The sequence below is a fragment of the Hypomesus transpacificus genome, chromosome 20, assembly GCF_021917145.1.
Source record: "Hypomesus transpacificus isolate Combined female chromosome 20, fHypTra1, whole genome shotgun sequence".
In the NCBI taxonomy this organism is placed as follows: domain Eukaryota; kingdom Metazoa; phylum Chordata; class Actinopteri; order Osmeriformes; family Osmeridae; genus Hypomesus; species Hypomesus transpacificus.
Genome location: NC_061079.1, coordinates 3437446 through 3463966, shown reverse-complemented (window position 1 = coordinate 3463966; position 26521 = coordinate 3437446). Strand labels below are relative to the sequence as shown.

Sequence of the window (26521 nt, the reverse complement as noted above, 5' to 3'; positions counted from 1 at the left end):
ACACAGAGAGACAGGGTTATGGGATGAAAGCTGGGGAGTGGAGATAGAGCAGAACAGAACACCCTCCCAGACTAGAACAGAGATAGAGAGAGAGGGGAACAGGGATAGAGGAATAGAGAGAGTTTTACTGTGTGTGGCAAAAGTGCACTTAATCAGCACTCATACACCTATAACTTCACACACACACATGCACACACACACACACACACACAGCTCTAAAAGGCAGCTGCTGCTCCTCCCAGAAACACAAAACGCTTAGCAAGAGGGAGTGAGAGAGAGAGAGAGACAGAGAGAGAGAGAGAGAGAGAGGGAGGAAGAGAGCAGGAGTGCACTCCCAGTGTGCTGTTGCACATCGTGCACACCTCCTCCTCTACTGCTTGTGATACAACACTGCCCTCTCTCTCTCTCATTCACTTGTTTCATCTCTCTCTTTCCCTCTCTTAATCTCTCTGTATTGCCCCCCCCCCCCTCTTCTTCCGTGTCGGTTAGAGTGTTTCAGCTCCTGTTCTCTCAATCTCGTCTGCGACAGCCAGGAAGATCCTGCCACAGACACAACAAGACAAGAAACAAGAAAAAGCCAAGACACCCGAACAACCTTTCTGAGAAAAAACAAGACAGCAAGACGACAACGCCTCGAACAACAACACAACAGGTTAACACTTCTGAGACACAACGACACAACAACAGCACCGCCTTTCAGACACAGCAAGACAACAAGACAAGACAACAACCTTTCTTAGACAACACGACAACTCCAGCGTCCTGCCGTTACCATTGGATACGAGTAGAACGATGATGTCAGATTCCGCGTGAGGAGAAAGAGAGAGAGAAACAGAGATAGAAAGAGAGAGAGAGAAAAAGAGAGAGAGAGAGATTCTTTCTCTCCTGGATAACCATGGTAACTGTTTGTTTGGAGGTCTCTCTCATGGGCTCCTTTTCTCTACACCGACAGTCTCCACGCCGACAGTCAGTTCCTGGTTAGCGATGACGAGAGGTCAACGGGGGGTCTTGCACTGATCCTTCATCGCCCCTCCCTCGTCTTCCTCCTCCCCGTCACACTCCTCCTCGTCTCACCCCATCTCCCCCTCCTCCTTCAACTTCTTCTTGTCCCACTCCCCCTGTCTCCGCTCCCTCTTCCACCTCTATCCCCCCCGCCCCCTCCACCTTCCCCTCTCCCCCTCTTCCTCCTCCCCCACCTCCTCTACGTCCTCCTCCTCCATCACCATGTGGACTCTAGTGGTGGTGTGTGTGCTGGGTGTGGTGAGGCAGGTGGAGGGATATGAATCCTACCAGGAGGACTACTACACCGAGGACGTCTTCACTGAGGTGAGTTCACACACACAATCACTTCCTCCTACACACTTCCTGCCCAAACACTAATTTCCTGCCGTTCACTTCTTGCTATAGACTTCCCGTGGTTGCTGTCGACTCAATGAAAATAGCGTTGATTAGTTGATGTTGTAAAGTTGATGTTATAAAACCAATGTAATACTAAGACTAGCACAGATCAAATTCGATTAGCGTGTTGCTTGGAGTCGTGTTTGGAAGGAGGGTGAGCTCCTTGTGACTGGGGGTGTCGAGGAGCAGGCAGACAGACAGGACGTGTATGAACGTGTAGTGTGGATGTTAACCCGCCTTTCGCTGGCCTCACCGGGCCTCTCCTTCACTGTGGAGACGAGATTGAGACACTTCCTGTTCCAAAACTATGTATTTGTTTAGCAGACGCTCTAATCCACGTAGAGAGCAGCATCTCTTGGGATCTCCCTGCAACCTCTGGATCTGTGGCCAAATGCTCCACCACAGAGTCTGTCCATGTGTGAGAGAAAGGGAAAGAGAGAGGGAGAGACATTGTTTTACACAACCATTACTGGACTTTTGTGACAAAAGCCTGTGAGACTGTGTGTGAGTGTGTATGTGTGTGTTTGTGCTTTCGTGGTGACATGGGGCGTTAGTATAAGTGTTTCACTAAGAAGGGGAATGTCTTTTTCCTGTGGTCACTGCAAAGGCTAGGGTGTGGTGTGCTTGTGTGTGTGTGTGTGTGTGTGTGTGTGTGGAACACTGGTCTGTTGCCAGACTTTGAATGAATGAAGTCAATCCCAACTGTTTGTCTTCAAAGTTTCACTGTCAAGAGTTTGGAGAGAGATGTAAAGAGAGAGGGGGGGGGGTAGATAAGACTAGGCTAGGCAGCCGTGAGGCTGATATTTCAGCCTATAACATGTGGTGTTGACATAGGAAGATGATCACAGCTTTGCATCTCCCAAAGGATTCTGGGATATCATGTGGAAGGGCCATACTGCTTACCAATTGGATGGACATGACCTCACAGAGCAAGACAGATTACTTCATGTCATGTGATAAGGGCCGGGGCCTCATACTGAGCAAAAGAAGGTTCTAGAACGTCTAAGATCACTCCACAGTCTTCCTCCACAGACAATCTCCAGATTTTGCTGATAAAACCCATTTACTTCCAAAGCAACATAGAAATAATGCTTAAAGAAAGTTCAACAGAAGATCAAGGATCAGGAGTGCATAGTTCTGGACACCATGTAAGACACAATATCCTGAGTAGACTGGAGGCCAATGCTGCGATGTAGGTGACCTTCAGGCAGGAAGCTGGATGTCTCAGATACACTGCCACTATTGTGTCTCCCATCTTATCTCCTGTGAAAGAAAGGGGAAGGACAGGAGAGAAGGGGGGGCAGAGAGAGAAAGAGAGAGGGAGATAGACGATTGGAGAGAGAACAGGAGAGAGAGGAAGAGAAAGACAGAGAAAGAAAGAGAGAGAGAGTAGGAGGGTGGGTATTCAGACTGAAACTTGGCTGGGGTGAATAGAGAGAATTTGATCTGTTGTTGATGAAAGTGTACAGTTCATTCAGAGGTTCCTAACATTCCCCTGCAGCAAGAATTACCAGCCAGGTGTACTAGTCAGGTGTACCAGTCAGGTATACAGTACCAGTCATATGTACCAGTCAGGTGTACCAGTCAGGTGTACCAGTCAGATATACAGTACCGGTCAGATGTACCGGTCAGATGTACCGGTCAGATGTACCGGTCAGGTATACAGTACCAGTCAGGTGTACCAGTCAGGTGTGTGTGCTTGTGCATGTCTGTGTGTGTGTGTGTCTGTGTATTCAAGTATTCATGTGTGAGCATGTGTGTGTGTGATGTAAAACACCACTGACAACCTTGACATTCCTGTCCTGCTTGCCACAAATCTCACACACGCACACACAGACATGCTTTGTCATCACCACACAACTTCCCGCGCCTCTGTCAGAGTCACAGAGCATGGCTCTGATTAGTGTGTCTCCTCAGGCTCCTGTGATTGGCGGGAGGCAGAGAAGTTTGGATTCGGCCTCCAGTGTGGACGAGCTGCTTGAACTACTGTACCCAGAATACAGTTTGGTACAGCACTGCCTGCGCAGGAAGTCCCAGCGTGATCACGTCCCCTCGCCTCACGCCGATGATGACCCATGGGGGCTGCCTCGCCATGCTGCCGTCTACCGCCCTGATGGCACCTTCGAAAGTACGCTTACTTGAATGTTTAGTAGTTCGTTAGTTAGTTTTTATGTATTCACTGTGATCATCATTTTTTCATTGTATTTATGTATTATTTAGATTTATTCTTCATATTCATTGACATAAGTTATCCATTCTAAAAGAAGGGGAGAGGCAGAAGGGGAAGGGTTAGCAAGGTGGGAGGTTCATGAAGTGGAGACAGGAGGGGGTTAGTTCAGGAAGGTTCCGACTGAGCATGGGGTTCAGTCTCAGGACAGCCCTCCCGTCGCAATGGAAACACTGAGGACCTATCCAGCTGCTCACAGAGGAGAATGAGAGACGTGTTTGTTTTCATAACAGTTAAAGAAGAATGAGAGACATGTTTGTTTTTACAACAGTTAAAGAGGCCCCTCCATGTCTCCATCCCTTCATATCTCCCCTCTTCTCTCTCCCTCCCTCTACCCTCATTCTCATAACTTAGTATTTCTCTCCTCACTCTCACGCCTTTCTACCTTCTCCTCCTTCTCTCCCCTCGTTCTTCTCTCCCTGCCTCCTTCGTCTTTCACTCTCATAACTCACTCCTCTCCCTGCCCCCTTCTCTCCCTGCTTTCTCACTCTCATAACCTTGTCTTCGTCCTCCCTCTCTCCTCTGCTTTTTCTAGTCTAAACCTGTGACAAGGTCTCGGACGACCGGCTCACTCCCTACTGCTGGGAAAAGAACATTGAAGATTTATGAAGGGACTTTCACAATGATACTTTAACACACACCTGATTATGTGGTGGCAGAGAGAAAAGAGGGCAAAATGGAGAGAGGGGAGAGGAGAGAGAAGAGGAGAGGAGAGGGAGCAAATTATGATGAGAAAGAAGAGAGAAAGAGAGGGAGTGAGGGGAGGAAAAAGAGAGGGAGGAGTGGAAAAAGGGGGGGAAGGGAGACACTGGGATGTAGGATTTTTCACTAGAAAATCCGTGTTGTGATGACGCCTTTGTCTCAATATTGATTATGTTCAACCACAGTAAGTGATGGGTCATGCCCAGTCATGTTTGGCACATCAGACAACACGACAACGTAATTCCTGTAAATGTGTGGCTTGTATCGCTTTCCTGGGAACAGCTTTGCATAAGCTCCTTGCAGTGAGGGGAGGGGATAAAGGACGGGGTGAGGAATGGATGAGACAGGGTTTGTTCATATGTGTGTGCCTGTGTGTGTCCCAGTCATCCTGGAGGAGATGCAGAGGACAGCGTGCCGGCCCAGGGAGGTGTGTGTGGAGGTGAATAAGGAGTACCCTGAGAACACTAGCCACTTCTACCTGCCCCGCTGTGTGGCCCTGCTGAGGTGTGGAGGCTGCTGTAACCATGAGGCCCTGTACTGCACCAACACCTCACACACACATGCCAACAAGACGGTGAGACACACAAACACACTACTCTTCCAACACCTCACACAACAAGATGAAGTTTGGTGGTGTTTATCAGGTTTATCGTTTATTCCTGGTTGTAATGCAAAATGTAATCCAGTTTGTAATACGATATGTAATCCAGGGTATAATGCAGGGTGTAATCCAGGGTGTAATGCAGGATGTAATGCAGGGTGTAATCCAGGTTATAATCCAGGGTGTAATGCACGGTGTATTCCACGGTGTAAATGCAGGATGTAATCCAGGGTGTAATCCAGGTTGCAATCCAGGGTGTAGTGCAGGGTGTAATCCAGGTTGTAATTCAGGATGTAATTCCTTCTTCGACCAGCTGCTGGAGGTGTCTTCCCCCAAGATGGAGCGCTCTGTGGTCACCCTCTCCTTCATTAACCACACTTCCTGTGAGTGTCTTCCCAAGAGGCCGCTGCACTCCATCATCAGGAGGGCCGCAGCAGAACACCTCGCCCTGTGAGTGAGTCACCTCTGACCTTTAACACTGACCTTAACCTTTAACACTGAGTCGAATCTAGAGCCTTTGACTTTTATCTTTTAACCTTCACTTTGACCCTGAGCCTAATCCTTAACCTTTGATTTTTATTTTCATTTAACTTAAATGTGATATTACGTCTCACATTTGATCCATTTAGCCGGCACCTTTATCCAAAGCAACATAACATAACAACATATTTTACTGACCACGACTGTGGCCATGATCCTAACCCATAAATGTAACCCTAACCGTGGCCTCAACCTAGTAGTATGACCTTGACCTTCACTCTTACATGCATCTGTGTGTGTGTGCCGTGTGTGTGTGTGCATGTGTGTGTGCTCCCTATCCAGGTGCTCTCCTCCAGATGTGCCCTGTGCTCCAGGTCTGCTATGGGACCCAGCCAGCTGTATGTGTGTGTCCTCCGACACCAGCCCCTTCTCCCCCCGGGAACTGGGTACAACCCTCGCAGATTACACACCAAATCACAGTATTACTCCCAGATTACGCACCCTCTACTCATACTGCTGTAGTCCCAGATTACACACCAATTCTCTTTAATCCTGAATTTTAACCCCCTACATTGTTTCATCCAGACTCCCTGGACTCTGCCCTCCTGGCTCTCTGCGGCCCCAACAAGGTCCTGGATGAGGGCAGCTGTGAATGCGTGTGCCGTAACGGGCTGACAGAGGCCAGCTGCGCGTCCGGCTGGAGGCTTGACCAGGACAGCTGCGAGTGCCAGTGCGAAGGCCAGCCAGCCCAGGGCACCTGCCCCCCAAACCAGCGCTGGGACCCCCAGCTGTGTGGGTGCGTGTGCAGGGCAGCGTGCCCTCCTCGCCAGCCCCTCAACCCGGAGACGTGCCTGTGCCAGTGCAGGGAGAACCCCCAGACCTGCCTACTGCAGGGCAAGAAGTTCAACCCCAACTCCTGCAGGTTAGCGCTTGCTCTCTTCTTCAGCTTACATTGTTACTGTTCAGAACCGTTTCTAATCCCAGAGGAACATACACACACTCTAGCAACAAACACACTTTAGTAGCACACATAAACTCAAGGCACTCACACACACAGACTCACACTTTAGTAACACACGCATACTCTTGAATCCCTGATGATGTTGCCGTTATCTAACAGGTGTAGAGTCAGTGGAGCAAAATCGAACTAAATGGAAATGGAAGGGTTTAGACTAAACCCCCTTGTTTTATGTAACACAACTCAAGCCCTCAGTCCAGCCAGGCAGGTCAGGGGTGTTCACATGCTGAGAAAGCTCTTGAGGAAACATCTTCTGCAGCTCTATCTCAGTTCACACACTCTCAACATGCTGACCATTCCACCATCCCAGTGAACCACGAGTACCCCCCTCCCTCATAAGGATATCCCTTTTCCTCCCGGCACACATTCCCACGCTTGGTAAAACATTCCCAGCTCTGGGACAGTCTGGAGGAAAGGTCAACTGGACTCGGGGTGAAAGGTCAGCTGGTCTCCGTGTGCTGTCCCGTTTTCTTCGTCACTGCGCATGTTCCAAACTCTCCTGTTCGTCAAGTTAGAGTGAGAATCCACTTCTTGTTTCTTCCCCAGCACGAGCCCAGAGACAGGAACACAGCACCTGCTGCCGTGGTTACGGTAACAGAGAAAACAGATTTACCCAGGAGAGACAGGAAGGGAAAGAGAGAAAGGGGGAGAAAGCAGAAGGGAAGGAGAGAGAGAAGAAGTGAGAGGTAGTAGGGAGGGGGAGAAGGAGGCAGAGAGAGAGAGAGGTATAGACAAACAAGATAAATCTGTTTATGATCTCGTGTAGAGGAAAGGAACGATACTGATATAATTAATTGTTTGTTTGGTAACCTCTATTTTCTCTCTCTCTCTCTCTCTCTCTCTCTCTCTCTCTCTCTCTCTCTCTCTCTCTCTCTTCTCTCCTGTGTTTCTCCCCTCTCTGCCGTTTTCTTTCTCCTCTCTCCTCTTTTCACTCCCTTCTTTCTCTTCTGTCCTCTTTCTCCTCGATCTCTCCTCTTTCTTCTCATTCCACCTCTCTCTCCTCCCCCCCCCCCCTTTTCTCTCCTCCTCCAGCTGTTACAGACTGCCATGCAGGAAGCCCCATCGCTCCTGCCAGTCTGGTTTCTACTACAGCCAGTATGTCTGCCAGTGCATTCCCAGCTTCATGAGGGAACACCAGTGGAATTGATCTCTGCCCTCTGAGCTGACCTCTTCTAGACTTCAGCTGATCCATTACTGGACCGTACCATCAGAACTATACTGGACCAGTACCATCAGGACTATACTGGACCAGTACCATCAAGACTATTCTGAACCAGCTCAACTATACTGGACCAGTACCATCAGGACTATACTGGACCAGCTGAACTATACTGGACCAGTACCAGTAGAACAATAGTGGACCATCAAATCCGCTATGTAAGGTTAGAAACCAGCAGACAGTGACGTGGACTAGCCAGGAACAGACCCAGACTGGCAATGTGTGGAGGGATTGCTTTATATACTGGAAGAACAGGGGAGATTGTCACCTCCCCAAAACTGAATGGTGTTCCAGGTGGTATTCTGATCATGACATGGATAATCTGCTAAAGACTTCCCTTAGTCATGGACCTTGTGTGTTTTTGTCAATAAGAAAATATAGACAGTTCATACACACTATAGCTATGTTCTTTTACGAAATAATTGAAATGGACATGTGTTGTCTCCTTCAGGAAATACATTCATTCATGCAATCATTCAGACATGGTCATTAATTCAGTCATACATTCTCTCAGTGTGAATAATGAAACCAGTTTAAAGAGCTGATGTCATTGAAGATTCGTATTCATATTTATTACATCTGATGAGGTAATGGAGAGAAAAATCTCAGAGAGGAGAGAAAAGAGAGGGAAGGAGGAAGGGAGAGAATGAAAGTGATAGAAATTCTACAACCAGTGACCTGACTATGTATAAATGTCTGCCTTGTCTGTCCAACAGATAGCTGTAGATAGAGTTTGTTTATATGGGTTGAAATCTTATATTCTTATAATAATATTGGTCATTGTATTTAAAAGAAGTATTGACACAAACAGATGACTGGCTTTTATTTGCTTCATTTAGAATTGAGTTGATGAATGTTTCCTTGTAGAGTGTGAGAACCAGACACACACTCTTGCTCAAAGGAAATGTGTGTGAGGGTAAGACATTCACAAACAAGAGCCATTTGGAAACACACACACACACACTTGCAGGGGAATTAGATCTCCTGGTCTCAGATTCCTCTCCATGTGAGTTTGGAACAATAAACAGTCTTAATCTGGGACAGATCACAGGTGGCTTGGTCTGGTCACGTCTGGGGGTGTGTGTGTGTGTGTGTGTGTGGGGGGGGGGGGTGGGGGGGGGGGGGGGGTTGGGGGAGGTATGTGGGGCAGAAAGGCCCACACGTTCCTGGAAGGCGTCAAGCAGGAATTCTCCGAACAGAAAACATCCGATGTGACAGCCAATCATTTGTCGTCGTAGTTGTCTGGAAAATACCGAACCCAGGTGTGGGCTGGGCCGTGTGTTCACACATACTCTTCCAATGATACACACACACTCTCACCGCACACACACGCCGCCACACCCCCTATCACATGCACACACACACTCACCGCTGCCCCCCTGCCACACACACACCCTTGGGTAAGCTACAAGTGTGTGCATGTCATGTTTATGTCTTGTAACCCTTGACAAGCATCAGGGAGCATTCCTCCCAAAACCCACCCTCTTCACTTCCTGCTGTCGGCAAACATGCAACGATGAGCGAGAACCCTCCCACCTGCTCACACCCTGTATATCTGTCCATCTGTCTGTCTGCTAGTCCGTCTGTCTGTTCGCCATTTTCTGTCTAATTGTCTCTCTGCATCTCGATCTGACTGTCTGTCTGTTTGACTCTCTTTCTGACTCTTTCTATCTTTCGCTCTCTCCCCCCCCCCCCCCATAGACTGCCGAGGCTTGATGACTGGGTTGTGTAACTGTGACCAGCACCATAGTTTATAGTTTATGTGTAAACAAGGACTGCAGATGGGATGATGAACCCCAGTAGAACAACCAGAGACAGTCTGTATAAGAGTCAGAGTATGTTAGTCTGTCTGAGAGACTCATTGAATGAGAGACAGGCAGACAGACTGTTAAGTACAGTGTATATTGACTGACTGTGCGCCCTGAGCAGAGAATTTATACAAATATTCTGGATTGACAACACAGCTCTTAAGTCTCTGTATGAACCTGGTGAACACCATAGATCCTAGTTGGCGAGAAACAGCCCTTTAGCTCCCTCTGCTGGTGACTGAGTGCCACTGCAGCTCCAGACCAGTCAGCTACACATCTTCATCACAAAGAAACCGTCCAACACATGCCAGGTTTATTTGGTTCAATAGGTCATACAGTGGAAGGGAACTTCATTATTGAGGACCCATTATCGTCTGGCTTTCTCTTGACGCTCGTCAGCAATTTCACGAAAATGTTTGGTTTTAGAGCATCTTAAGCCTACATAATCAGATGAAGCCGGTAAAGGTCATTTCAATTACCTGAAGAACCTTCCTTGGGAGATTAATATTTGGTTAAGAGATCCTCCAAAACCGCTGTTTTGTAAACTGAAAGAGGATTGTTAAAACACAGCACATCCTAAAGAAATGTTATCCAGCCCATAATTGTTACTGTTAAAACCTGGCATAAGAATGCTCATTATCCCAAAACATATTTTACGTCTATAAACCTGTAAACATACCTTATGAGGATGGAATCCACACAGGTAATTCTGTGGTCCACCAAATAGGCTCTGCTGTCCATGGACCTGCATTGGACATCTACCAATCTGTAACAATAAACACTGCCTGTTGACAAGCCACCTTTAAACTAAACAATATGGCTCTATGCAGGGATTCATATAATCTATTGTCAATACATACCCTCTGAAAGAAGTCATACCACCTCTTCTCTTGGGGAGCAGGTCTGTTAACTGCACGGCAGGCCAAACCCCAGTGGAAGCAAACCACTCCACTCTGCATCCTGCCTTGTGTGAAGCTTGTGTCCTTTGGTTTGGACATTATCTAAAATGACGTCGCGGATGTCGCGGACGACCAAGAAGGCGCAGAGACCGATACCTGTGAACAAGACACTTAGGAAGAGTAAAAAGAGATAGAAGAGAAGGATTCACTCCTGGAGGAGAAGAATAAACAACTAGAGGACACAGAGAGCAGACTGGAGGAAACCACAACACAACTGAAGGAGAAGAACCAACACCTTCAGGAGAAAGAGACACAACTGGATGACATGACCCAGCAGGTGAGCGAGAAGGAGGGACAAAAGGATGAGCTTAGAAAAGACACTACCACTACCACAGGATGAAGGTTCTACTGTGGTCCCTGTTGTCAGGAGGAGACCGAGCTTTCAGTTTGATCCTCCATCTAGTAAGTCATCAACTGTTAAAACACCTGAACAACTGACCCATCCTATACTGTCCATGCATGTTCTATACCCTACTGTGTCTTGTTTCATAGTGATCATAAAGTTTCAAACGTCCTAACACTGCTTTCCATTACAGTCCACTGCTATAAAAAAAATTCAATCTAGAGATGATTCAGTCCTCTTCAACTAGACCAGTGGTTTGACCATGTCCCTGTGTTGTGTTGCAGTGGGGGAGGAGAGCAGCAGTCCAGACCCTCCAGTGTCTCCCAGTGTGTCTGAGCTGAGACTGGTGCTGCTGGGGAGGACTGGGGCTGGGAGGAGGGCAGCAGGAAACACCATCCTGGGCAGAGAGGAGTTTGGGGCCCAGGACAGCCCCTCTGCAGTCCCCCAGGGGAGTAGGAGGAGAGAGGGGGACGTGTATGGGAGACGGCTGGTGCTGGTGGACACTCCTGCCCTGGACTCTCTCTGGAGGAGATGAGACAGGATGTGGGGCTGTGTGTCCGTCTGTCCGCCCCGGGACCCCACGCCTTCCTCCTGGTCATACCAGTGCAGCCCTCTGGGGGGGAGGAGAAAGGAGCCATGGAGAGAATGGAGGATATGTTTGGAGAGGGATGGTGGGGAAACACTGTCATTTTGTTCATCCATGATGACAGTCTGAGAGAGCAGAGCATGGAGGAGTTTCTCCTAACAGAAAGTCAGGACCTCCAGCAGCTTGTAGAAAAATATGGGAACGGGTACCACGTCCTCAACATTAAGGACAGGGCCCATGCCACTCAGGTCCCAGAGCTGCTGCACCAGGTAGAGGAGATGGTGTCAGGAAACAGAGAGAGCTTCTAGCAGTCAGACCTACCAGGAGGCAGAGGCCCAGGTCAGAAAGATGGAGGGAAAGATTCAGAAGGAGAGAGAGGATAACATACAGAAGGAGGAGACAAAGAGGAAATAGAAGTTTGAGACAGAGCTGCAAAACTCTCTGAAGATGATAGAGGGAGTGATCCAGGAGCATGAGGGACACATCAGAACACTCAGCCATCGAACATCTGAACTGCAGAGACAGGTGAAGGAAGAGAGGGATGAGGAGAAGAAGAGAGAGCTGGAGAGAGAGCTAAAGAGAGACTGACCGGAGAGAGGAGATGGAGAAAAGCTGGAGACTTAGAGAGAAGAGAGAGAATGAGAGGAGGGAGAGGGAGGAGAGACACAGGCAGGAGATGGAGGAGTTCAGGGGGAACTATGAAGGCAAAGCCAGAGTTGAAGCAGAGAGAAACCTGATGAAGGTGGTCCTACCTGAGCTACAGAGGAGCAGCATGATCTCACACTCTAAGATGCAGAGAGAGTTCAGCAGACAGATACAGGAGAAGGATAGAAAGATGCAGGAGAAGAATAGAGATGCGGGAGAAGGCTAGAGAGATAGATAGACTTCAACATAAACTAATAGATCTCAGTACAAAGTTTTTAGATGAAGTCCACAAAGTCAGTGCATGGAACAATTCTTACCTAAGACCAGAGGTGGAGGTGGAAGAGGAGGAAGAAGCTACTGACAGAACTCATCTCAATAGAGGAGAAATTGAAATGTCACAACCAGTGAGCTGAGCTTGATTCATATTGTGATAATTAAATGATCACAATAAATAACTAGAGAGGGTACCATTTCTGGGGAAATTGTGTGTGTGCTTGCTTACGTCGGTTGCAGAGGGGTCAGTTTTGATGACATTTTTATAACTTATATTTTTGTATATTTTATATCAAAATGCATACTTATTATTAATAAAGATTACGTAAATTTAAAAGCAATTTTTTTTTGCTGCTCATTTACAACATTTACACATCTTGATTTGGCTTTAATATGTTTATAAATTTGTGACGAATCTGGTGATAGAGGCAAACTGATAGGTGAACGCACAGCTGGGAAACCAGTTGGCTTGAAAACCAGTTGACACCGGCGCACTGTCGCCATGCGCTCCATGACACCAGGTACATTAACCACAGTCACAATCCATCTATCCATCCATCGCCAACCACTTATCCGGTATCGAGTCGCAGGGGCAGCAGCTCCAGCAGCTTTCCAAACTTCCCTATCCTGAGCGACATTAACCAGCTCTGACTGGGGAACCCCGAGGTGTTCACAGGCCAGTGTGGAGATATAATCTCTCCACCTAGTCCTGGGTCTTCTCCGAGGCCTCCTTCCAGCTGGACGTGCCTGGAACACCTTCCTAGGGAGGCACCCTTACCAGGTGCCCAAACCACTTCAACTGGCTCTTTCAACGCGAAGGAGCAGCGGCTCTACTCCAAGCTCCTCACGGATGACTGAGCTCCTCCCCATATCTCTAAGGGAGATGCCGGCCACCCTCCCATTTTGTCCGCTTGTGCTCGCAACCTTGTTCTTTCGGTCATGACCCAACTTTCATGACCATAGGTGAGGGTAGGAACGAAAATTGACCAGTAGATCGAGAGCTTTGCCTTCCGGCTCAGCTATCTTTTTGTGACAACGGTGCGATACAGGGCCCCCGCTGCCCCGATTCTCCGGCCAAACTCCCGCTCCGTTTTATCCCCTCACTCGCGAACAAGACCCCGAGGTACTTGAATTCCTTCACTTGGGGTAAGAACTCATTCCCTACCCGGAGTAAGCAGAGCCACAATACAACACAATAAATACAATCAGGATAAAATGTCTAATAAATACAATGAAATATATTAATACAATAGGGCAGTTTTTTTCGCGACCCAAATTGTCAAAATGACAAACCATCGTGACCCAAATTATATGAAAAGGGGTGTTTGCAAATATACAATTCCCCTATCGTTATTATTTATTTGATGCTAGTTCAGAGAGAAAGATAGGTACTTCCACACTTAATGCCAGCGCGCAAAGCACGCAAGCAAAAATGTTGGGCCTTTATTTGAGCGCAAAATAGTTTTTTGAGCTTTTTGAAAATAAACATAGCCTCTTTTTCATTGGTAAAACCTTGTCTAGTGAAGGTGATGTCTTTTTGTCCACATTTTTCAGCCCCACCCTTACGTTTCTTTGCCTGGTTTTCCATCGTTATTCTTCTCCCGGTGCTCCCGATGGCCAGTCCCAGTGCCACCACTCCCATAACGCGCACTACGCGCTGTGTGTAGGGCACCAAGTCCTGAGGGGGCACCAAAAAAATGCCAACTGAAAAATCATCATGTTTATAATAATTATAATGCCGATATTATTTCAGTATAGAAATATTAGGCACCTTCTAGGCATGTATATCACAAAACAGGCAGAACAAGAGATATATTTAATTGCTCCAAAAAAGTTACGATGGTGCCCGCCCCAAAAAACGAATACACCCTCAACTTCCCAAGCTCGCTGTTGGTGCCCTGTCCTATCTCAGTGGCCTGACAAACTTTGACAGTAGGCTAGGTCAACTTTTCGAAAATGGCCTCAAAAAGACAACAGGAGTCAAGGGCAGAAATAAGAAAGAGAAAGAAACTGCTACATGATGCCCGTGCATCACTTTCAGGTAAGTCCATGTTTAATCGTTGTTAAATATGGGAAATGTGCTGCTAATTTAATGGTTAGCCTATGGATACACCTCAAACTAGCTGACGTTATTGCTAATGTTAGCACACTCAAATATGTTAGGTGTAAGCTAAATTGAGATTTTACTGTTAAACATTATCTATGCATTTTAGAAGTGACTGACGCCAGCTAGCATTTACTTTACATTCTATGATGCGTTTATTTATCAAATCGTTCTTAAATGAGTAGTAAATGTGGAGAGCTCCTTGGCTGCATGCTTTCAGTTTTAAATGTTCATATTTTGGAAAACCAGGCTAAGAAACGTAAGGGTGGGGCTGGAAAATTAAGAGACAAAAAGACATCACCTTCACTAGACAAGGTTTTACCAATTGAAAAACTGCTATTTATTGTACATTTTAGGCCTACACTATTTTGCGCTCAAATAAAGGCCAAATTAAGACTAATTATGAATTAGGCCTCATTAGAATGATGCTGCAGCACCCTCAGCACCCTTAGTTTTAAGCTCATGATTCGTACCCAATGTTTCTGGTTGAACTTGGACCTCTGTTGACATGTCTGGCTCTGGCACACGCGTTATTTTAGTACCTTTCTGAAGCCAGGCTATTATAACGACTTACAAACTCCGAAACTCGACATACCTTTTTAGTTTCTAGGTTTTCAGCAGTGAAAAATCTGTTACGCACTTACGCAGGCATCAGACAGCTTTTCCGAACTAGCGTCCGTGGAGAAGCAAACTTCTGATAGGGTGGGCCGACTGCTTGACTTAACGTGATTCGTCAAGATCTGAGGTAGGTCACGTAGTGATAGGGTCATTGTCAATCTCTTTGACGCTGATGCTTTCTCTGTCAGTTGTAGAGTACCGGGCCGGCTAAATGCGAGAAGTAGCAGTACGCAAGCAAAAGTGCCAGTACGCTTAAGAGTCAAATGTTGAAGTGCCGGTACTGCGTACCAGTGAGTACCGGCCCACTTTCAGCACTGTCTATGACAAAATAATTATGAAAACATATTTGCCGACCAGATTTTCGTCGCGACCCAGACTTTGAAAGACACTGCAATAGGGGGCAGATGAGTTATATGTTATTTCAATTTAAATTATTATTGTTATTATTATCCTGGATCTTTTGCTGTACTTTCTCATGCACTATTTGTATGTTGCTTTGGATAAAAGTGTCTGCTATATGAATAAAAATACACTATCAAGATTACCACAATGTTACGTATTACCCAAAGCACAAAATAACAGAGAGGTATTCCATTGAACTCCGAATGTGTACCTTTTTGTGGAAATTCCTTATTCACTTGGCAAAGATAGGTCAAATCAAACAACTCCTTTTGATCATCAAAAGATTCCAACTCCACTGATAGGTGACTGTACAGTTAACTTATGTCTTTGCTGTTAATGGAATTTATTGAGATGGTAAAAACATTGGACTAATGTCCTAATCTAGCTTCCAAAGAAAGATAGATGCCAAATTTAAAAAATGACAGGGCATCAAGTCGATGTTACTGGAACAATAAACAAGGACGCCATTATCTTTACCGTAAACATCACACTATGTTGATGGATTTTTATGAAACACAATCCAGAAACAATAAAACATTTAATAGACATTCTAAATCTGATGAAGAAGCAGCAGCATACGATGTCCAACGACTAACAGTTAAGATTTCATAGTTAAATTATATTACAATACTATCACAAAGATTGCAAAACAGTAACCAATTAACATTCTAACGGTTGATCTGATTGATAACATCAATACAGTGGGCATAACATACTTTTCTGGAATAAAGTTAGCTTAATGAGTGTAAACTTCCAGGAGGTGAGAAGAATTAGGGGGAGCAGAGTTAGGAGGAGCGGGGTGAGGAGGGGCAGAGTTAAAAGAGCTTTAAAGAGCAGATGAAGGGTAAACGATTTCCACATACTGCATCATTCCAGCGGTATTCACCTGAGGAATGAAGGAAGGGTGTCATTAGAGTGTGTGTGTGTGACTGGTATGTAACGGACGTGGTCTTGCAAGCAAACTCCGTCAGAGGTATCTGGCCGCACCGACCAGGAGTCGAACTCACCACCTCTGACTTGCCAAGCGCGACCACTACCAGCTACGCCAAAGAAAAAATAGCTGATGGTTGACGCGGGTGGCCCATTACATACCTGAGGAGTGAGTTTAACCTATTCACACCGGCTACAGAGAGACAGACTCAGAGAGACTCGGACAGACTCAGAGAGAAAGACAAATACATTGAGGCATATATATACAACTATTTACATAGATACACAGAAAAAGAGAAAGAAATATAATACAATGTACTCTACCTCCATGGTTCATCATCATACATTCCTCGTTGCCCCCATAATTATTGGGCTCCGTTCTGGCCCAGTTCTGGTAATCAAACCTGGACCCATCACTCCAGAACCACACCTGGTTCTGAGGGGGATGAAAGATAGTTTTAATGTCAAGGAAAAATGCCTTAGCAACCCTGTTCAGATTTGCCAGCTATAGCTCAGTGGTTAGAGTGTTTGACTGGAGGATTCAGGTTCAACCCCCCCCCCCCCCCCCCCCCCCCCCCCCTGTGCTGTATGTTGCTCTGGATAAAAATGTCTGTTAAAAGATGACAACATAATTATTTGTTGAAGAACAAATATTCGCAGTAAACTGTCAACCCATGGTCGTTCAACCCTCCCATTACTAAGTTGCTGCATGTGATCCCCTGTAGAAAACCTTCAAGACCAGCAGGTTCACAAACATTTCTAACCTTCAAGTCATCAGACATCTAAAAGATCACCCCCAGTTGCCTAGGTGCTGTTTATTAGCACAATAAATTGGACTACATATGTACAATTTACTGGTATCTGCTCCAAACACACTAAACTACATACTGCTAGCTGCCCCAAACACACTACACTACATAGTGTCATCTGCCCCAAAAAATACTGGGACTTTGGGCACTCCACATCACACACTTGTTTTACTATTTTACTTATGTTCATTGTGTGTTGTGTTTTTCCTACTTGTTTAATGTTCATTGCGCTGAAGCTACAAAGCAATTATTTCATTTTCAAAATCATCCTGTATCTTTGATAAATAAATGTAGATTTATTTTGATTCACAGAGATAATGATCTAAATCAAGTCAATGTGTCAGATGGATATTTTATCAATATTAAAAATACAATTGGCTATTTTACACAGATGTAGTATATCTCTCTTCAGGCTCACCTCAACAGCATCAAAACCTCCAAGCCAAACAGGTGGGAAGTCACCAGTCTCCCTTATGACCACTTCCTGAAGGAAGTGATACTCCCCAGAACTGTGCACCGAGGCCAAGTTGGCCCCAAAGTGGACACAGTAACGCTACACAGGAAGGAAGGAAGGAAGGATGGAAGGAAGGAAGAGAAAGGAATCACATATTTGGGAACGTGAGAAATGTTTGAGAGTGAGAACGATCATGTTACATGCTCTTTTCTTGCTACTATCTCCACTCAACATTTTAAAACATGCATGACTTATAGAATACAACATATTTCTTAGAGGGGAGTACCATTCCACACAATAGTTGTCGACATACGTAATACAGTTTATTGTATAGAAGGCAAAATATGACCACCGTCAAAAATCTTGCTTGCTATATTTCCTCATGGTTCCAGTAATCAAACATAACAAGGCTTTGAAAAACTTCAACCTTCTATATAAAAAACAAGACACCTTCATACACTATAGAGCAGTGTTTTTCAAACTTTTTCAGACCAAGGACCACTTGCGGACCATTTAACTAAATAGTATATCCCCGGAACAACAAGCCTCCGCTCCTACCCAGACCTGGCACCATACAATTGTTAGCAGCACATGATTTTCTAACACATTTTACATTTTGTCATTTTAGCAGACGCTCTTATCCAGAGCGACATACAGTAAGTACAGGGACATTCCCCCCGAGACAAGTAGGGTGAAGTGCCTTGTCCAAGGACACAACATCATTTGACACGGCGGGGAATCAATCCGGTAATCTTCTGATTACTAGCCTGACTCCCTTGACCTTATAATAATGACCTTATAATCAGGGTCATAGTGAACATTGTGATCACCTCCGAAAATCTTTAGCTTCAAGAGTTTATGTACGCATATATAATGAGATAATTAGCGTTTTTTCAATTGGTAAAACCTTGTCTAGTGATGCCATCACTCCGGCCTTGCTCCTATCCATCCTCCCTGACACGTATCGTTACGGTTGTACCACCCGGCTCAGCAATCAGTAGCCTATCTGAGAAAAGGTTTTGGAAAAGGGGTCATGGACCCAAACAACTCTATTTGGGAGGGGAGAACTCCCTCACATGGGACAACCCGTGCAGAGGCTGCGGTGTCAGAATGCGGAACGTGTGTAGCCTACTTAAATAGATTAGGCTACTGCTGACTGTGTTCTCTTCATTCTGAGTTGTATTTGAGAAAAGTCACAATAATTTACTTGTGGCCGTCGCGGACCACAACGGGGGCAGTGGCGGTCCGCGGACCACACTTTGAGAACGACTGCTATAGTTTCCTTTCAACTGTATCAAATTCATTGGTTCAGGTCCTGAGCTACACACATTTTTGTCAGAATTTCAGGTTTCAGGCACCCTTTTCCTAAGAGATTATATAGCATGCTAGTAGGGCATCCTCTGAAACGCGTTCCATGTGCTTCCAGAACCAATTAATTTCAGACAGAACCCTTTCATGTTTCCTGCAGATAAAAAGCTGTTTGTGTACTGAGTATTGTGAATGGATCTACAGAGTGCATCTATCTGAGAGGAGTGAAGAGAAGATAGGTACCTCGGCCGCAGCCCATGTTCTTGTAGAGCGGACGAAAAGATAACAGCGAGATCCATATCTCGTCCATCCTGAGGGACAGCTGCTCCTGCTGTCTGCTCCATCTGACACCCTGACCTCACCTGTTTCCTCCTCCTCTAGTCTCTCCTCCTGCATTTCCTCTTGCACTTGTGACTCCCCTACCAAGCCCTCCTGCTCCACCTTTACCCCCACCTCCTCCTTTAGTCTTTCCTCCACCACCACCTCTTGCACCTGTGCCTCCCCTACCAACCCCCCCTCCTGCACCTCCACCCCCCTAAGGTCCTTCTCTCCGTCCATCTCGAGAGACAGTGAGTGTCCCTCCTCGCCCATCTGACCTGGAGAAGCAGAGAGATGGAGGGTTGTCAGAGTCAGGTCAACTTACCAGCAGATCAAGCTCTGCATCACATCATTAAGGTTGTCAGGTGTTCCTACCATTCCATCATTTACGGCAGGGTAGGCAATGTTGTTGAGAAGCACTTTTTTTTTTTTTTTTTTTTTGTTTGTTATTGGAGTTTATTGAGATGGTCAAAATACTGACTCATGTCCTTATCTAGCTTCCAAAGAAAGCTAGATGATAAAGTAATACAGGTTACAGGGCATCAAATCGATGTTACTGGAACACTGAACAAGGAAGCAATTATCTTAATTGTAAACACCACACAAATATGTTGATGGATTTTTATTACACAAAAATAAAGAAACAATAAAAAATAAAATACACATTATGTTCTATAGCTGAGGAAGAATCAGCATCATATGATGTACAACAACTGACAGTTAACATTTCATAGTGAATTCATATTACAATACTATTGCATCCATCACAAAGATGGAAAAACAGTAATCGATTACATAACATTCTGAAAGTTGATCTGATTGATTAACATTCTTAGTACAGTTGATCCCTCGACTATAACATCAATACTGTGGACATAACATACTTGGCTGGAATAAAGTTAGCTTTGTGAGTGTAATTTTCTAGGAGGTGAGAAGAATTAGGAGGAACAAAGGTAAAAGGAGCAGAGTTAGGAGGAGCAGTTAGGAGGAGCAGAGTTAAGAGGAGTAGGGTTGGGAGGTGCAGAAATAAGAGGAGCAGGGTTAGGAGGAGCAGGGTAAACAGGGCCTTAAAGAGCAGATAAAGGGGAAGTAAAGATTACAGAGGAGTTCACTTGAGGAATACAGGGAAGGTGTTATCAGTGTATGTTTGTGGGTGTGTGAGTGCAGACATCCCAAGTCTCCCTGAAGTTCCGGGAGTCTCCCGCATTTCAATAGCGGCTCCCGGACACCCGCAAATACTATACAATCTCCCCGATTTCGGGGATTTTGTATTTAGAGCGAGCACGAGACTGTGCAATGACCATTTATGGTCGAAACAAGTATTTTCGCGCGTCCTGATTGCGTCCCGGGGAAGGGGGGGGTGGTGTTACGTACTGGTTGAGGGGGTACATCATGCGTGCGGATTGCGTCCCGGGGGGGAGCCACCTCCCGGAAATGAGTCTCAGCTTGGGATGTCTGTGGGTGTGTGTGAGAAAGACTCAGACCTTGACCGTTAATAATTGGAATTCCGTTTTTGTAAGCTTATTGATTGATCAGTGTTTTGACCCCTTGACCTGTTGTTGTGGGGATGTTTATTGGAAACAGAAGGGGAGTAATGGAAACAGAAGGGGGAAGAAGATGTTGGAGAGCAGATCCGAGTTTGTGTGTGTCGAGTTTTGATTTAAGGGTTGCTCCTTGTAAAACTTCAGGATATTAAAGCTAAGTAAGTAGGATGTGTTACCAAATAGGTGACCATATTATACATTAAATTGGTGAGCTGTCGAAAAAAGTAAAAATATCAATTTCGGGCCATTGATATATATTGTAAATATTTAATGTCAATATGTCAAAATGTCAAAACCGAGGCATGAGGGGCGCTACGCATGTATACACCAAGAAAAAGTAACAGAGAGTTAATCAGTGTTGGTCAAGTTACTTGGAAATAGTAATTAGTTACTGATTACAGACTACTTCTCCAAGAAAGTAATCCAGTTACTTTACTGACTACTTATTTTCAAAAGTAAATAGTTACTTTAATAATTACTTTACTTAGTTTTCAAAAACATGATGCACAACCTGAATACGCTGTAAAGCAATAGACCTTTCGGACTAATTCTATTCTTTCTGCATATTCCAAAATGCAATCAAATGAAACAGTCTCTTTTTCAAAATGTGTTTTATCAGTTTCAATCTTTTAACTTAATGCATATTGATTTGAGGCGGAATTTTTTGCTGTAGGTAAAAGTTTTCTTCCCACGCAGTGTACAGCGGACGCTAATGCTTTTGTCACTTTTTACCGAGTCAAACTAAGTAAGTAAAGCATTTACCTGCATGGTCCTGCTCTCTCCCACACTTTATACAGGGACTTGCACAGGTACGGGCTATTGTTGCCCTGGCAACAGCCCATTTGCCCTGATTAGCTAATCTGCCCCTCTGGAGAAAGAGCCTAAATAAACGTAATAAAGTTTTAAAGTAAAAACTAAATAAAGTTTTAACTATTAATAATCCAGCTAAACGGTACGTGAAAATCAGTATCTGAATTAAAATGTGTTGAAAAATAGGTAGTGTAGTCTCTGAAAATTGGTTTATTTTATTGATGAAACAGCTCCTTTGTAAATTTGTTCTGACTTTTCGTTAACCTAGCTAACGAGTCCAGGGTATTGCGCAAAAGCCAAGAAAACACGCATATCAATTCATTCTCTGTCCTTGTGGTCTTGCAAGACCATTCTCGCAAGGACGCTTGAAAGAACATTCTTCAAAAGATTGTATTTGCTTTCTTAGCATTCTACTGATTGATGAACAGCCTATATCTAAAATCATTTGTAGACATAACAATGGATTTTGCCATGCATGGACATACTATCCACAACCGAAGTGTGTTACGGCTGCTGTAATATCGCCTATAGTCTACTCGTGCAATGCTTGGTAGCTCTATCATTGTTCCGTATCAAGTGCGGAATATGTTTCAGTGCGGGTTAAAATCAGATTTACAAACACAAAGCTCCCATTCTGGAGGGGTGCGGGTTATTGAAAATGCGGCTTGTTTTCCGAAAAATTTGGCATACACGTAAACGGAATTAATAATGTCCCACACTATAAATAAGATAATTGCATTTGTCTTATTGCACAGATCAAAGCTTTCAACAACTGTAAGTTAAATGTAAGTGTTTTTTGTCAGTGCTGGAAATCTTTGTAAATTCAAGTATAAACCGCAATGGAATATAGGCCGCACTTGATACGGGAACAATGATACCAGGCAATGCACGAGTATAGGCGAGCATGCCGTTGTGTAACATACTTCAAAAACGAATAAGTAAGTAATTGCATTTACCTTTGGACGCATGAGTTCTAAATATTCCTGACCGGGAATCAAACCCAGGTCGCGGCGGTAAGAGCGCCAAATCCGAGTCACTAGACCACCAGGGAAAGCTTGGCTTCCTTTGCTCGCTGTCAAGGATGAGGACCAAGTTGCAAAATGAAGCCAGTCAAAGTCAGTGATTTCTAAGACCCTGACCAGGAGTCGAACCTGGGCTGCAGCAGTGAAAGCACCAAATCTTAGCCACTAAAGCACCAGGGAGACACCTCCACCTCATGCAGTTTCCCCACCATGCTCCACGTCCTCCTCTACATCGCTCTCTCCCTCTCCGACCTGCTCCAACATCCGGACCTCCTCCTTCTCGCCAGCCGATTCCTCTCCTTTCTCCTCGTTCCGCTCCGTTGTCTGGAAGTCTCCACAGAACCAGGACTGAAAAATAGAAAGGAACGCTGGGAGACGTGTGCCTAAACTCCCCGTGAAGAAGAAGAGGAGGAGGAGCGGCCATACTAACAAATCTTCCTGTGATCTGTCAACGGGAGTTTGGGAAACAAAGGCAACGACTCTGGTGGGACTCTGACCCACAACCTTTGAATGGCTTGTCTTTGCCCTGCTTCGAAGTGGTGGCATGACTCACTTTGAGGAAGCAATCAGAGCTTGATTTTGCCAGTTCTGTAAAAGAGTGAGCTCTCACCGCGTGCGCAAGAAAGACGCTTTTTCCCCAATGGAGGGCCACACATAATGTCCGCTGACCCCGACGGGATTTGAACACGCAACCTTCTGATCTGGAATCAGACGCGCTACCATTGCGCCACGAGGCCTATGTGCAGGCAAGGAGGCAACTTTGTGACGTGGACTCTGAGGTGCAAACGCTGTGCCGCAAAGTGCGCTGAGAGTACTAACTGTGGCGTGAACGCCATCAGGAATGACGTTCCAATGGACGTCGCCAAGCTTCTCCTGGGATTCAACGAGATCAGTGCCTGTGCAACACTACCTGAAGGATTCCACAGAAGACGCCCCCAAAAGACGCCATCCTAATTGCAACCCGACTGAGATCACGCGGACTCAGTCTCGTGACCCCTGCAGCTGTTGATTGAAACCAATCTCATAACAAGTTCAAAATCGAACTTGCTCATACCATCCGTATTGACCTTACTTGAACAAATTCATTGTCAAAGATATTATTTTGACGCGTGCGTGTTCACTAATGTTGACCATTGGCAAAGTATTTCTATTCTTCAACCAGCAAACCCCGCTACACTTGCCAGGGATTCGCCATACGATCCTTGAGGGTTCGCGTGGGCAAGGAGATTTACACGCGGAAGTTCCACGAAAAAAATGCCCTGTGTTTCGGGTGCTTCCAGAGCCCGGATAGCTTAGTCGGCAGAGCATCAGACTTTTAATCTGAGGGTCCAGGGTTCAAGTCCCTTTTTGGGTGGCGTGTGTTCAAACCTTGTGGGAGCGGTCCCCCTTTGAACCTCTGTTACCTATCTCACTTTGAGGAAACAGTGGAAGCTTTTAATCTCAGGGTCTAGTGTTCCGTGTCGCCGCGTGAGCCGTGTGTTCAAACTACACAGCGTTTGAGACAAAGGATGCAAAAAGCCTGCTGTCACCAAGCGTTTGGCTGAACCTAAAGTTCCCTGACCGGGAATCGAGCCCGGGCCGCGGCGGTGAGAGCGCCGAATCCTAGCCACTAGACCACCAGGGAGAGCTTGGCTTCTTCTGCTCGCTGTCAAACACGACGACCAAGTTGCAAAATGAAGCCAGTCAAAAGGCAAAGACTTCCACCGAACCTTAAGTTACTGACCGGGAATCGAACCCGGGCCGCGGCGGTGAAAGCGCCGAATCCTAGCCACTAGACCACCAGGGACACACATCAAAGAGGCTTGCGTCAGCAAGGGCTTTTTTTCTTTCGTGTCTGAACTGGAGGATGGGAGACCGCATGGCTTCCTCGCAGATAAAGCCTCCCACTTGCTCACCCTTCGATAGCTCAGTTGGTAGAGTGGAGGACTGTAGGTCAAACACGGTTAGAAATCCTTAGGTCGCTGGTTCAAATCCGGATCGAAGGAGGGATGTTTTGGCGTAGAAATCTGGCCAGAATGCATTGAGGCTAATGTCAGAGCAGGCGACACCCCCATCCCCATTTTGAGAGAGGTCTAAAAACAGTTTTCCCTGACCGGGAATCGAACCCGGGCCGCGGCGGTGAGAGCGCCGAATCCTAGCCACTAGACCACCAGGGAGAGCTTGGCTTCTTCTGCTCGCTGTCAAACACGACGACCAAGTTGCAAAATGAAGCCAGTCAAAAGGCAAAGACTTCCACCGAACCTTAAGTTCCCTGACCGGGAATCGAACCCGGGCCGCGGCGGTGAAAGCGCCGAATCCTAGCCACTAGACCACCAGGGACACACGTCAAAGAGGCTTGCGTCAGCAAGGGCTTTTTTTCTTTCGTGTCTGAACTGGAGGATGGGAGACCGCATGGCTTCCTCGCAGATAAATCCTCCCACTTGCTCACCCTTCGATAGCTCAGTTGGTAGAGCGGAGGACTGTAGGTCAAACACGGTTAGAAATCCTTAGGTCGCTGGTTCAAATCCGGCTCGAAGGAGGGAGGTTTTGGCGTAGAAATCTGGCCAGAATGCATTGAGGCTAATGTCAGAGCAGGCGACACCCCCATCCCCATTTTGAGAGAGGTCTAAAAACAGTTTTCCCTGACCGGGAATCGAACCCGGGCCGCGGCGGTGAGAGTGCCGAATCCTAGCCACTAGACCACCAGGGAGAGCTTGGCTTCTTCTGCTCGCTGTCAAACACGACGACCAAGTTGCAAAATGAAGCCAGTCAAAAGGCAAAGACTTCCACCGAACCTTAAGTTCCCTGACCGGGAATCGAACCCGGGCCGCGGCGGTGAAAGCGCCGAATCCTAGCCACTAGACCACCAGGGACACACGTCAAAGAGGCTTGCGTCAGCAAGGGCTTTTTTTCTTTCGTGTCTGAACTGGAGGATGGGAGACCGCATGGCTTCCTCGCAGATAAAGCCTCCCACTTGCTCACCCTTCGATAGCTCAGTTGGTAGAGCGGAGGACTGTAGGTCAAACACGGTTAGAAATCCTTAGGTCGCTGGTTCAAATCCGGCTCGAAGGAGGGATGTTTTGGCGTAGAAATCTGGCCAGAATGCATTGTGGCTAATGTCAGAGCAGGCGACACCCCCATCCCCATTTTGAGAGAGGTCTAAAAACAGTTTTCCCTGACCGGGAATCGAACCCGGGCCGCGGCGGTGAGAGCGCCGAATCCTAGCCACTAGACCACCAGGGAGAGCTTGGCTTCTTCTGCTCGCTGTCAAACACGACGACCAAGTTGCAAAATGAAGCCAGTCAAAAGGCAAAGACTTCCACCGAACCTTAAGTTCCCTGACCGGGAATCGAACCCGGGCCGCGGCGCTGAAAGCGCCGAATCCTAGCCACTAGACCACCAGGGACACACGTCAAAGAGGCTTGCGTCAGCAAGGGCTTTTTTTCTTTCGTGTCTGAACTGGAGGATGGGAGACCGCATGGCTTCCTCGCAGATAAAGCCTCCCACTTGCTCACCCTTCGATAGCTCAGTTGGTAGAGCGGAGGACTGTAGGTCAAACACGGTTAGAAATCCTTAGGTCGCTGGTTCAAATCCGGCTCGAAGGAGGGATGTTTTGGCGTAGAAATCTGGCCAGAATGCATTGAGGCTAATGTCAGAGCAGGCGACACCCCCATCCCCATTTTGAGAGAGGTCTAAAAACAGTTTTCCCTGACCGGGAATCGAACCCGGGCCGCGGCGGTGAGAGCGCCGAATCCTAGCCACTAGACCACCAGGGAGAGCTTGGCTTCTTCTGCTCGCTGTCAAACACGACGACCAAGTTGCAAAATGAAGCCAGTCAAAAGGCAAAGACTTCCACCGAACCTTAAGTTCCCTGACCGGGAATCGAACCCGGGCCGCGGCGGTGAAAGCGCCGAATCCTAGCCACTAGACCACCAGGGACACACGTCAAAGAGGCTTGCGTCAG

The 26521-nt window shown here is 46.4% G+C and overlaps 2 protein-coding genes and 15 non-coding genes across 18 annotated transcripts; 6 read left to right on the top strand and 11 right to left on the bottom strand.

Annotated features, from left to right (window-relative positions):
- The first annotated feature begins 248 nt into the window (after nt 1-248).
- Nucleotides 249-7874, top strand: vegfc (vascular endothelial growth factor c). Of its 2 annotated transcripts, none has more exons than XM_047043078.1 (7): nt 249-1326; nt 3316-3526; nt 4711-4901; nt 5242-5378; nt 5751-5887; nt 5994-6330; nt 7459-7874. In XM_047043078.1, the coding sequence occupies exons 1-7, from the start codon at nt 1225-1227 to the stop codon at nt 7571-7573; spliced, it is 1230 nt and encodes a 409-aa protein (XP_046899034.1). In that variant the 5' UTR covers nt 249-1224; the 3' UTR covers nt 7574-7874. The 2 variants fall into 2 exon arrangements, with proteins under 2 accessions (XP_046899034.1, XP_046899035.1); XM_047043079.1 differs by having other exon boundaries at nt 251-1326; nt 5751-5854.
- Nucleotides 7875-16198: 8324 nt separating this feature from the next.
- Nucleotides 16199-23527, bottom strand: LOC124482530 (ladderlectin-like). The gene is made up of 6 exons (XM_047042885.1): nt 23489-23527; nt 22788-22926; nt 19128-19480; nt 17541-17675; nt 16638-16749; nt 16199-16269 (listed from the first exon to the last, which is right to left on the bottom strand). The coding sequence occupies exons 1-6, from the start codon at nt 23525-23527 to the stop codon at nt 16199-16201; spliced, it is 849 nt and encodes a 282-aa protein (XP_046898841.1).
- Nucleotides 23244-23315, bottom strand: trnaw-cca. The gene has a single exon. It is a non-coding gene; the product is annotated as a tRNA-Trp (tRNA).
- A 332-nt stretch (nt 23528-23859) lies between the features above and the next one.
- On the top strand, nt 23860-23932 carry trnak-uuu. The gene has a single exon. It is a non-coding gene; the product is annotated as a tRNA-Lys (tRNA).
- Nucleotides 23933-24130: 198 nt separating this feature from the next.
- trnae-cuc lies at nt 24131-24202 on the bottom strand. Its single transcript has one exon. It is a non-coding gene; the product is annotated as a tRNA-Glu (tRNA).
- Nucleotides 24203-24473: 271 nt separating this feature from the next.
- On the top strand, nt 24474-24563 carry trnay-gua. Its single transcript is given in 2 exon segments — nt 24474-24510; nt 24528-24563. It is a non-coding gene; the product is annotated as a tRNA-Tyr (tRNA).
- A 99-nt stretch (nt 24564-24662) lies between these two features.
- On the bottom strand, nt 24663-24734 carry trnae-cuc. The gene has a single exon. It is a non-coding gene; the product is annotated as a tRNA-Glu (tRNA).
- Nucleotides 24735-24825: 91 nt separating this feature from the next.
- Nucleotides 24826-24897, bottom strand: trnae-uuc. Its single transcript has one exon. It is a non-coding gene; the product is annotated as a tRNA-Glu (tRNA).
- A 109-nt stretch (nt 24898-25006) lies between these two features.
- On the top strand, nt 25007-25096 carry trnay-gua. The gene is given in 2 exon segments: nt 25007-25043; nt 25061-25096. It is a non-coding gene; the product is annotated as a tRNA-Tyr (tRNA).
- Nucleotides 25097-25195: 99 nt separating this feature from the next.
- trnae-cuc lies at nt 25196-25267 on the bottom strand. The gene has a single exon. It is a non-coding gene; the product is annotated as a tRNA-Glu (tRNA).
- A 91-nt stretch (nt 25268-25358) lies between these two features.
- On the bottom strand, nt 25359-25430 carry trnae-uuc. The gene has a single exon. It is a non-coding gene; the product is annotated as a tRNA-Glu (tRNA).
- A 109-nt stretch (nt 25431-25539) lies between these two features.
- Nucleotides 25540-25629, top strand: trnay-gua. The gene is given in 2 exon segments: nt 25540-25576; nt 25594-25629. It is a non-coding gene; the product is annotated as a tRNA-Tyr (tRNA).
- Nucleotides 25630-25728: 99 nt separating this feature from the next.
- On the bottom strand, nt 25729-25800 carry trnae-cuc. Its single transcript has one exon. It is a non-coding gene; the product is annotated as a tRNA-Glu (tRNA).
- Nucleotides 25801-25891: 91 nt separating this feature from the next.
- On the bottom strand, nt 25892-25963 carry trnae-uuc. The gene has a single exon. It is a non-coding gene; the product is annotated as a tRNA-Glu (tRNA).
- Nucleotides 25964-26072: 109 nt separating this feature from the next.
- On the top strand, nt 26073-26162 carry trnay-gua. Its single transcript is given in 2 exon segments — nt 26073-26109; nt 26127-26162. It is a non-coding gene; the product is annotated as a tRNA-Tyr (tRNA).
- Nucleotides 26163-26261: 99 nt separating this feature from the next.
- Nucleotides 26262-26333, bottom strand: trnae-cuc. Its single transcript has one exon. It is a non-coding gene; the product is annotated as a tRNA-Glu (tRNA).
- A 91-nt stretch (nt 26334-26424) lies between these two features.
- Nucleotides 26425-26496, bottom strand: trnae-uuc. Its single transcript has one exon. It is a non-coding gene; the product is annotated as a tRNA-Glu (tRNA).
- Between the last annotated feature and the right edge of the window lie 25 nt (nt 26497-26521).

Bases quoted from the DNA above. Each gene is read 5' to 3' on its own strand.
- vegfc (XM_047043078.1), top strand. From the start codon at position 1,225: ATGTGGACTCTAGTGGTGGTGTGTGTGCTGGGTGTGGTGAGGCAGGTG. The intron at 3,527-4,710 runs GTACGCTTACTT...TGTGTGTCCCAG, and splicing joins CCCTGATGGCACCTTCGAAA to TCATCCTGGAGGAGATGCAG. The intron at 5,888-5,993 runs GTATTACTCCCA...TGTTTCATCCAG, and splicing joins AGATTACACACCAAATCACA to ACTCCCTGGACTCTGCCCTC.
- LOC124482530 (XM_047042885.1), bottom strand. From the start codon at position 23,527: ATGGCGTCTTTTGGGGGCGTCTTCTGTGGAATCCTTCAG. The intron at 22,927-23,488 runs GTAGTGTTGCAC...TCTATTTTTCAG, and splicing joins TCTTCTGTGGAATCCTTCAG to TCCTGGTTCTGTGGAGACTT. The intron at 16,270-16,637 runs GTAGAGTACATT...TTCATTCCTCAG, and splicing joins TATGATGATGAACCATGGAG to GTGAATACCGCTGGAATGAT.